Below are 11,778 nucleotides of genomic sequence, written 5' to 3'. Positions count from 1 at the left end.
TATTAATTAATTAAAATATTATTTAATTAATAAATTAATAATTTATTAATTTATACATTAATTAATTAAAATTAATTTATCAAAGTCTTTTTTATTTATATTTTCAAAATATTGAATTTAATACATATATTGTGTATTGTGATTATATAATTATTACCTAATTATCAATTATAAATTATCATTATTTTATGTATTTGTTTAACCAAAACAAATTCATGAATGTAATTAGTTTTATTAAACACAAGTCATAAATCTATCTATTTTTACAAAAAACGAAAATTACATTCCATGTGTACTCAATTAATATACTCATGAATATTAAGTCAAGTAAAAACACTTACAAAAATAACATACAGTATCACAAACATATAACTAAACACAATGACTTCTTATTTCAAAAGTATAAAGAAATTAACAATGATGAATGAAATGCATAGAGTATTACGTGAATACAATATGAAAAATCCAAATTGCATTTAAAAGCAATTGCAACGATGGGTGTCAAAAAAGTTTAATTTGCCAGTGAGCCAAGCAACAATATCAAATACGATCAAGAAGTTATCAGGGCATTTATCAACCAATATCAACTTTTTCTTGCAATTCGAGAACATTACACCAAAGCTTTTTAATGTAATGAGAAAAGTTAGCAGCAAGGTCTAAGTACACGTCAATTTCAAAAAGAAACATGAATTACTAGATTCATGTATGACTAAGTTCATGATTTCATGAATTCAATTTAATTCCCAATATTCATGAATTCAAGTTTAATTTCCAACATTCTCATCGTTCATAAAAAAAGAAAGAAACAAACTAACATAGAAAATGTATTCATAAAAGTTAAAAATAAGGTCTAAAAATACATCAATTTAAAAAGAAAACGTGAATTACTAGATTCATGTACGACCTAAGTTCATGATTATCTTAGTTCATGAATTCAATTTAATTTCCAACATCCTCGTCATGCATAGAAAAGGAAAGAAACAAACTAACATGGAAAATGTTGCACTTGCCCAAATAGTAGATATTGACAGATTTTATAAGAAACAAGGAACTGATAAACTTTCAAGGAAAAAAAAAGGGAAACGGTTTATTGAGAAGTAAAATCAAATTCTGGATTTCTTTACATTTAAGGCTGTTAATGAACTTTTGTTGGGAATGACAGCAATGAGCCGGCCCCAATACCAAAATTGTACAATCATTAAATTTTGCAAAGCTTTTGAAGGAAGATGCAGCTGATTATTGCAATCATTGCCATATTTAACTATTAATATACATACATATACACATATGCCATCCAGAACATGAGTATAGAGAATCATGGATTACAAATCACTCACAATCAGTATTGCAGTCACCATCGCAGTTGCCATATTGGCGAACCATGTAGTTTCAACGAGAGGCTTTTCTGGACAGAAAGAAACAGAGCAGATGGCAGAGGTCAAAACCATTAATAAGCATGCTACCGCCAAGACTATAAAGGTTAGAGAAATTAAACAATTTATACATCCATGTACTTCAAAATTGAAATAACTGATCAGATAGATCATGTCAATGCTAACATAATATTCGTTGTTGCAGACAAAATTTGGGGACATCTTTGATTGTGTGGATATACACAGACAACCAACTCTTTTACATCCTTTGCTTAAGAATCACAAAATTGAGGTTCTTGATCCTTTTTTCAATAATGTTTTTCCTCATATATCTGTTATATTCTCATTATTATTTCTTACAAAGATGCATTAGCAACAACTAAAGTTTTCTTTAGTTTTTGTTGTCGTTGAGATGCAATTCAATTTGTTTCCATGAACTACATCTACTAATATTGATCTTTATGCCAAAACAGATGAGGCCTGGTTCAGCTTTGCATGGAAATTTGAAAAATTCTTCATTCAGCACCGAGTCTTCCTCATCAACTAATGTTGCAAAACTAGTTGGGTTGGGAAAAGGGTGTCCTAAAGGAACCGTTCCCATCCGAAGGACAGTTGGGAAAGAAAACATGATCAGATCCTTTGACTATAATAAGTTTGGGAAAAACCTATCAATAGATTTTCCCATCAAAGAATCGGGTGGCACTGGTTATGATGTAAGTATCCTTGCTACTCTATGTAATTGATTATGGCTAAATCTTACAGTAGTCTCAGGGTAGAAATGATTCATATAATTGAATTCATAGTATGCTGGAATCGTTCTGCGCCCGGAGAGTGGGAAGTTGATTAAAGGCGCGGCTGCAAACTTGATTATATACCAACCAAAGGTGAAAGACCACCAATTTAGCGGAGCAATCATTGAGGTTTCAAATGGAATGCCTGGTAATGCAGGCGCTATCCACCTAGGTTGGATGGTAAGTTCAAAGTCATCCAAAGGCCTACTTAATGCTTGCCGATTTGCAACAATGTCAATTCTAAACTAATATTATTGATTACAGGTCGACCCTCTTTATTTCGGAGACGGTCAACCAAGATTGTTCGCAGCTTGGGCTGTATTTTCTTCATCCCCATCCCACTTTTGTTCGTTTGTATTCTACCATTACTATTACTATTGATACAAAAACCTTTTTGTATCTCTCAGCAAGCAAGCAATGGGAAAATATCAGGATGCTATAATATGGATTGTCCTGGCTTTGTTCAAGTAAATCGCTACGCCACTTTTGGTTCTACTTTTAGCCATGTTTCAGTAATTAACGGGCCGCAATATGGAACCCACATGAGTTTGACCGTGGTAAACCCAAAACTTCATATGATTATTAACTAGTAATTTTCTAGAACAACATTGATTTATTTGTTCCATAACAATAGGAACCAAGTGGAAATTGGTGGGTCAACATTCGAAATGTTGGGATTGGCTACTTTGCGAACGAGTTCTTCACTGGATTAAGGGCTGGTGCCGATTTGACGCTCTGGGGAGGAACGGTGTACAGCCCCTTCCCTTCCTCTCCTCCGATGGGAAGTGGTCTTGAATATAACGGCGGTCCTTTCCGTCGAACATGTTACATGAACCAAGTTGGGTATGTTAATCAAGATGATGGGCATCGGTACAGTGACCCCAACCCATCCTCTGTGCAGGTAAAGGAATCTCGCTGCTATCTTGTTGGCAAAAATCGTTATGTAGATGATAAGTGGCGCTACACTTTCTTCTTTGGGGGTGAAGGTGGTGATTTTCACAGTTGTCGTTATTGAAGGATTAAATAAGAAAGAACCATTTCAATAACATGACAAATATCACCTTAACAAATGCAGTTTGGTCTCGTTTAATTCCTTTTCTTTTTTCTTTTTGAAGCAAATTGTGATGACATCCTGGCGATACACAGTTTCCCCTTAGATCACTATAATCTAAATAAATTATAATTAAAAATAAAACAGAACAACGCACTTAGATTTCCTTTCAATTCTGCTGGTCAGGCAATTGCACTCCCCGTCCAGAGCAGGCTCCAAAGGGTGCAATGTTCTTTACCTTGAGCTTTCAAGCAAGAACAAATGGAAAAACGAAGGAAAACATTACACACAACAGCATCAGCGAGCTGGATGCTGTACTACCATGTACATATGTAGCCTGTATATCTGCATGCCCACAAGTTCTATACAGTTATGTAGGACTAAAGGAAAAAACCAAATGTGCTTTTTACAATGTTTTCTAGGCCAACAGATCACTCATAAATCTTATCCAAAAATACCTGTATCATATACCCTTTGATATACAGATAACGAGGAAAATGGCTTCAGCTGTAAAAGCATGTAGCAATCTCAAACCATAGAGCTATACATATGTGCAAATATACCAATATTGAACAAGTTCAAAACTCTCATGAACCTCTGCTGGAATGTTCAGCTTCAGAAGCATAATTGGCAGATGTGTAAGACCTACCACCTTCACTAAGCAACAAGTTTTTCAACTCTCTGTAACCCCGAAGTTCCTCTAATGCATCAGAAGTTGTCTTTGATGCAACAAGCCTAGAAGATGCAATACTTGAAGAAGTAGCATGTTCAACAGTTACAGCCTCTAAAATCTGGTTTTGCTCTTGGACACTGTTGCTCCACATTTCTGGCCTGGAGGCTTCTGAAAAATTAATTGAACTTGAAACGTCTTGGCGAAGAGGGGCTTTCTTCAGCATACGTACAAGAGCACCAACTGCAGCATCTTGGGATTTTCTATTCATAAACAATCCTGTCTCATGTGGATCAGACATATGTCCTCTTCTATCATAAGACTCGGGCCTACATAATACGCAAAACAGGCCAATTCAGTTAACCCAAGGTTTCACAAATATTTAAGCAGCAAATTCATTTCAAAGATAAGAGATATAGCAGTTTTCAGCAAAACCCATCCATGCCAATAAAGATAACAGGTTGACAAGTGACCATGATGAAAAAATATATGGTGTTCTCTCCAATTTCAGAAAATCATAAAATGACTCATTGGGGCTTCTGAGATGAACTTCATTACACATTTGTTTAACTTCTGTTCAATGATCAAAGAATTTTCTTGAGGGAACACTCCAACCAACGATTTCAGAAACAAAAGGCCAAACACTCAAACTACCTTTAGAACATTTGGGACCTGTGATAATTCTAAGATTAATAAAACAAAAATAGGAGGAAAAAGAAAATCACTTGTCATTTCATAGGAAACTCTCAAAAACAGGGAAGTAGGATGATGCAGAACAGGGGACTGGGAAGGAAACAGAGAAAAAAGAGTAACTGAAGAAAATATGAGGAAATGGGAAAGAAGTAGAAGAACTTAGGGAGAAATGAAGAAAGAATATCCAATTCTGATAACTCAAATATAAAAGTCTCATTCATCCATAATCCCGACATCTCAATCATGCAAAAACTTGTAGAAGCCAAAATAAAATAAGAAGATGAGGAATTCCATAAATCCAAGTATCATGAGAAATACCAATCACAACCCTAATACCCTAATACTAAAAACAAAATAAAGCAAAACACTAACTAAAGGAAATAAACTGATCTCCAAAAAAAAAAAAACCCTTAAGGAAATAAACTGAATGGTGAGTGTCTGGGTGTGCCCTTTAAATATAACAAAGTAACAAAATAAAATCTACAGTTTGTTTAATCCTTCAAGCGGATTTATAATATCCAGCATTACAGGAAAGCAACTTAAAGACTGAAAAAGTTCCATGTTGTAATAAAGGATGATAAAAGTTATTGCAACTACAAAGGCAAATGAGACCAGCTACTCAGCTATTGTTTGCTGCAATTTTAGAGGTCACCGTTATCCTTGCAAACGGCAAAAAGGATAGATAATTCATGAAATGACTCCTCTGGTTTTGGTCTATTAACATGACCTAGCAGTATAAAGCCCCAATTTCAAATGGCTGCTTACTCCTATTCTAATTAACTATTCATTAGCATAGAGTGCTTCATTACTTTTAAACCAGTTGAGTCTATCAATTGGGCAATTTCTAAAACAAACCAACATCTTTATTAAGTTCAGAGCAATTGCTTTTACACGACAAAAATAAACTTATTTGGTGTTTGCATTCACAAATTACCCAAGAAAAGTAACAACAGAACTTAACTGAGGTTTACATGAGTTGAGTTGTATTTATTTTCTTCAAAGCTTGCGTTACTGTTTTATAGTTAATTAGTTGAGCTTGAGACATATTGGTGCAGAGTCCAAAAGAAAATAGACCATTAATGTTAGAAGGATACAGTATGAACGGGTTCTAAACATCTTTCGTACAGATTCTGGAATCCTAAACAAGTTCAACATTTCCATCAGCTTCTATGCTCCATAAACTTTAGTCATTATCCAAATGATCTAATATAAGCAAGAGAAAGTACACGATATGCAAATAAACTGCCACGCAGTCTTATCAGCCATTAGAAGTTTAAACTCACACAATCTTTAAGACCTACGAGGCTATGACATTCAACTTTGACTTCCACCTTAAATTACATCTCATCCCCTACCCAAAAAAAAAACAAGCAGATAAAGAGGAATCCATCCATAAATCCCAAGAACATAACCATCTACAAGCCTAATGTCTAAGTACTATTACCATGAAGATCTATGAAATGGTCAAAATATGATTAAACAACAACATTGTCAACTGATTTCAAGAATCAATCTCAATTTATTATTCTGCTTCCAAAACTTCAACAGTTAACACCAGGAAAACTCACCATCAATCTAGCAACTCTAAGCCTAACCTTCCTGTCAATCAAGACTTTCTCACTGTCAGACATCTGTTCAACAATCAATTAAGATCCATAAGGAATCAAGCATCAACTGATAGTTTTCGACAAACCTCTTATATTCACTACCGACCCTGACAGATGGCCCTATTAATTAATTAAACCTAAATTTATATCGCTAAGCACCTACACCAACACATTACAGTTCACAAACATTGAGCCTTACCTACAAGATAAACTAGCACAAGCCCGCTCCCTCGAAAAGGTAAAAAAACCTACATGAATGTTGTCCTTTAACAAGCTATCCTTCCTATAACTCATAACAAATCGAAAGGATCAAATTGTAGCAAGAAGGAATGTGTACAAGGCTTCTGCAACCACCATGTCCTTCAGTCAATAACACATCTACTTAATCACCCATCTTTAGATTAATTTATTTATTCACCAACTAACAATGAGAATAAGTAAGGCAGCTTTTGTTTGAGACTTCCTCATTAGACAGGCCAAGTCAGCTAAAAAGTGGCCTCCAATCCTACCCTGTGACTTAAAGACATACTCCTACTTTCCTTACTAAAAATGATGTTAAAATAAAAGATATCTAAACAAATATGATGCAGACACCAATACTAGTTGCACGTTACAAGAAGCAGCTGAAGTAGGATTAGCACTATTTTCTGCTAAATACAACTAACAGTAGAAACTTCAGCATAGTAATATGATTGAACTTCCTCATATCTATTAAATATCATAAAGTTAACCAGCCAGGTTGTCTTTCTCAAAACAGGAAAGCAAGCCTTATTTGGTAGCTCTCCATAGATGATAAACAAATACTTATCCCAATCCCTGAACCATGATTTTCCACTACTTAGGCTACTACCTGAACTAGATGTTGATTATTCAGCTCCCTAGAAGCACCATATCATGATGCTTACATCAAATCTGGCGAGATCAGAACTAGATCAAGAAAAAATTCTCACACCCAAAGGAAAACTACTACTTTAGGCAAAAACATGATATGTTGATTCTAAGCTTTTTATTAAGTTTATACCATTTTGAGCAATTAGGACATAACAACATAGAGAAATTAATCCAGGGTCAGTTAAAACAACCAAATCAAGTCCTGAAGCAACAAAACGAGGATAAAAACAACACAGGTAGTTAAAAGTAGAATTAGTAAATTAATTGTCTGCATTGAAACAGTGCACAAATGATGTGAGGGGTTAATTTTGAAGTAAAATTTACTTGATCTGCGCTTTACCTGCTACCTGGGTCCGTCATATCATCATCCTCCACATCAAATGGACAAGGAAACTCAGAGTCATCAAAATCATCCTGTAAAGACCTACTAGAACTTCGGGAAAATGAAATTCGTGGTGAGCTGTTGGAAGATAACTTCACTCCAGAATATTTCCGATAGTCTTCTTTCCCAAAGGAGAACAGCTACAAGAGACAAAGAATAAATAATTCCAAGTGGCAAAACAAAATACACTAGAGACCACAAGTTGCCATTATGAGTATATAAAATACCTTCTCAATAGTTGCACCAGTTTGAACTGGACCGATATTATCCTTAGAAGTACCAGCTTTTGTAACTTTAAGGGGAGGAGATGGTGGCAAATTTTGTTTGCAGGACAATGCAGGGGAAGTAGCAAGCCTTGGAGCAGGTATGTTCACTGGAGCACTTTCAGAACGTAAAAGAGCTTTTGAGAGATGACTCCCAGGAATGTGAATGGGAGGTGATGGTGAGGGGGAAGGGGAGGCAGAGAAATTGGGGGAAGGACAATACTCATCGTAGTTTGTATTCTTCCTATGAGCTAGTAATGTCTCAGGAGGATGAGGAGATAAGCTCATAGGTGGCAAACACCGAGAGCTTGGGTTAGAAACCGAAGCACGTGATTCTGAATGTGTCGGTGATGGTGAGAAAGAAACTAAAGGCGGTGAAGCCTTGTAATGGTCATAACTCCAACTATGTCTTCTTGAGAATGGCAACGATGATGGAGAGCCGTGGGACACAGGAAGAGAGGGGAACCTCCTCAGTGGGTCTGCCAATGGGCTTCCAACATAATCTGGTATAAATTGAGGGGACATAGGGGTTGATGACTCAGAGCTTATATCTGAGATTGATGAACGGTACAAAACCGAAAGGGAAAGCCTTCCACAAGAAGTGTCCACAGGCGTAAACCAAAATCGCTGCATTTCTGCCTCTTCTTTACGAGTAAAGGGTTCAACAAAAGAAGATACCCTAGGAACAAGCTTAATGGCACGAATTTGACCAGATGAATTGAGATCACGAAAAATCTTATATGCAGGTAAAAGCCTAACAGTCACATATAAGGACCTCAACAGCAATATTGATTTCTTATATAACGTACTCAAATTATTACTACTTGACCTTCTGCTCCCTGAACTACAATCCCTACCCTTTCTACTTTCATGCTGCACCAACCATCTTTCTATAATCTTCTCACTTTTTGTCTCACTGCCCGATTCTTCTTGGTCAAAGTTCCAGCAAAACGAATTCTTATCTTTTGATGACAAGTTCCTCACAAGATCCCTCTTGGGGGAAAAAGTCACAGGTTCCCAATCAAGTGGCTTCTGCTCCAATATTACATCAACCACTACTGTCTCAAAATTACTCTGGCGGCAAAGATCAAGACTTTCTAGTGCTGAAGGGCACTCCCTAAGAGCTAAATTGAACCATTTATCTCTTGGTCTCACACTTGACGAAGACGATGAGGATGAAGATGGAGATGAAACAGTTTGTTCACCACTATAATTACGTGATGACACATAAGGAGACCTCGATTCAAGTATTATAAGAACACCTTTATAGAAGAATTCAGTGATAACTTGTTCCATTTTTGCTGCTTCAGTGTGAGTACTGCTATGAGAAGATGCCATTTTCTTAAAATTAGCTAAAGGAGAACAATCAGACCCTATAAGGGAAATTGAGATTGGAAACTTGTGACACCTGTGGGTATAAGCACACTGCAGTAAAGAAATCATTACGAACAATCAAAAGCTCATTCATCCCTACAAACCCAGTAAGAAATAACTCAAAAATAACTAAATTAACCAGTGAAAATAGCGATTCAAGTAGCTAAAAAGCACAAGAAGCAGCTACACGCGTACGCATTAAAGATAAAAAAATCTAAGTTACCGGAAAATCCAATAAAAAGAACAACTTAGACTCCTGCTTTCTTATGTTATCTATAACTAACTTAGTCTGGTTGTGTAAGCAACACGTTTGGGCACATGGGTTTTTTTCATCCTTTTTCTTATATTTTTCATTTCGGGTTTTTCTTCTCTCCATCCATCTTACTTTTCCCAGAAATTTACTTCGCCAAAGTTTAAGAACTTCCTAAGAAAAGCTCAAAATTGCAGAGCCAGACCAACAAAACCAAAGTAAATAAAAACTTTAAAAAGAAAAGGGCAAAGGAAACTGAGAGGGAAGCCAACTCACCAGCTTGTTAATAGAGTGAAAATTGAATCATGGGTTTTTTTGTTTTCCCTTTCTTTGGAATGACTGGCTTATCTCCTTGTTTAGTTAAAATACTGTAGTTTAGTAAAAACTTCTTTGCTCTAGAGATTTTTTCTGAGGGAAAAGAAAGCAGGCCATGGTGAACTTCCTCGTGAAGTTAGCAGGGAGGGGAAAGGATGGGGCCCTCGGGAGCTGGACAGCCCACTCCAGCTTGATCTTGCCATGTCATCAGCGGGTCCCTCTTGCCTAGACTAGCGTAAGACCATGGGTTGCCCCTGTTATCATTGTCCTCGGAATAACCTTAATTCCCTAGACTGGACCAGTTTCCAGTTTGTAGGCCCAAGCAAAGCCCAAATTGTGGTGGATTTGTTTTGTGAGTTAGGTTGTCCCTGTTTCTTCAAGTGGAAATCACAATTCTTTCATCTTACGATAGAGGTGTGTGTCAGTCACACTCACAATATAAATTGGATGTTATAAAATGCAAAACTTAGAAAGACTATTTTGTATTACACCCGAGTATTTATTTAATTGATTGATGTATAATTTTTTTCTTAAAAAATAGGATTCGAATCCTCCCTTCTCCCTTCCTCAGTTATAAAAAAAAAAAAAAACTATTTTGTATTTATCTCTATCCCAACCACTTTCAAACTTGTCAAATTTGGATTTTCTTGGTATATTATCTTTGGTAAATGTAATATTACCTTTTATGTCACAATAAAAGATATAATTTTATGTGAAAATTTTTTTTATAATGCTTTTAAAAGAAAAATCAGCCCATCTTACCATGATTGCAATGAGATTTATTAGTAAATAAAACATGAAAAAGAGAACTTTTTATCAAGTGAGGGTTTGATTATTTGTTATGCATATTTTGTGTTTTAAATACACAAAATATTTGAGGACTTTTATCTATTTACATATTTTGTCACTTGCTTCTTTTGACATTTTGGATTTTTTTCTTTTTTATTTTTTATTTTTTTGAAAATTTTTAAATCAAACCCAACTTGACTTAGGTCGAAAGAAGAGACAACAGGCCCAAAATATTTTTGAAATAAAAATGCCTAAATCATTTAGTCAACAAATAAAATAAAACAAAAAAGAAAACAAATGGAACAAAAGGAAAAGCAATTAGATTACTAGAAAAAAAGGGTTAACTATTAGTCATGCTGGCATGTATTTTGTTATTACAAACTATTTCAAATTACGTCACTCGTTACTAAATAATAAGTTTTGTGATATTTGTTTTTTGCATTCATTAATTATTTTTTATATATTTCTGAATCGTATTATTGGAATTGACTTTGATTTTCGTTTTGATTTTGACCTATGTCATTGATATTATAAATTGACATTTAAAATACTTATAGGATTGTTTAAATATTTTAATTTTTAAAATTATTTTAAGTTAGTTGCTTTACGTTTTAACTTCATGAATTTTCCAAAACCTTGTTCTACATGACTTTTCGAATTCAGTTAAATATTTGGAGTCATGGTCAATTTTGTATATTTAAACCTTACAAGTATATATATGGCATCTATTATGCATCAGGTCAGAGACATGACAATGAACACCAACTATCATTTTATTGAACAATGCGATACGTCACAACTGCATGTAAAATTAAATTTTTTAAAATAAATAAATAATAATACATCAAAGTAATATTTCAACTGTTAAAATTTATAAATTTAATATTTCAAATCTAGAGTCAAAATTTTGGAATGGACGAGATAGATTTATAGCATGTTTGGTTAAAGGAATGGCTAAGCCATTCCTCCTTTATTCTCAAGAAATTTTAATTCCTTTGTTTAGTTAAAAAATGGTCCAAAGAATAGTCATTCCATAGAAATGGCTATTAAAATCCTTCAAAATCAAGGAATAGTTAATACCACCCTCCCCTATGGTATTAGTTATTCCATGGTTGAGGAATAAATTCAAAAATTAATAAAGACAAAAATACATCTTATAAGTTTAAAAAATTATAACTTCATTTGTATAAAATATTATTTCTCTCTCTCTCTCTCTTCTTTCTCTCACTTGATTCCAATTTTTAATAAAATATTAATATTTTAAAATATTAATATTAAATTATAAATAAAATATTAATATTTAAATTATCAATTATTAATAAAATAAAT

The 11,778-nt window shown here is 34.4% G+C and overlaps 2 protein-coding genes across 2 annotated transcripts; one reads left to right on the top strand and one right to left on the bottom strand.

Annotated features, from left to right (window-relative positions):
• Positions 1,318 to 3,283, top strand: LOC18611775. Its single transcript, XM_018116995.1, has 7 exons — positions 1,318 to 1,479; positions 1,579 to 1,665; positions 1,847 to 2,086; positions 2,177 to 2,344; positions 2,429 to 2,482; positions 2,572 to 2,721; positions 2,799 to 3,283. Exons 1-7 carry the CDS (start codon positions 1,318 to 1,320, stop codon positions 3,177 to 3,179), a joined length of 1,242 nt encoding a protein of 413 aa, XP_017972484.1. The 3' UTR covers positions 3,180 to 3,283.
• LOC18611770 (autophagy-related protein 13b) lies at positions 3,478 to 9,849 on the bottom strand. Its single transcript, XM_007048200.2, has 4 exons — positions 9,622 to 9,849; positions 7,686 to 9,146; positions 7,417 to 7,598; positions 3,478 to 4,214 (listed from the first exon to the last, which is right to left on the bottom strand). The coding sequence occupies exons 2-4, from the start codon at positions 9,057 to 9,059 to the stop codon at positions 3,803 to 3,805; spliced, it is 1,968 nt and encodes a 655-aa protein (XP_007048262.2). The 5' UTR covers positions 9,060 to 9,146; positions 9,622 to 9,849; the 3' UTR covers positions 3,478 to 3,802.

This window comes from Theobroma cacao, chromosome 1 (genome assembly GCF_000208745.1).
Source record: "Theobroma cacao cultivar B97-61/B2 chromosome 1, Criollo_cocoa_genome_V2, whole genome shotgun sequence".
NCBI lineage: Eukaryota > Viridiplantae > Streptophyta > Magnoliopsida > Malvales > Malvaceae > Theobroma > Theobroma cacao.
This window is presented reverse-complemented; position numbering and strand designations above follow the sequence as displayed.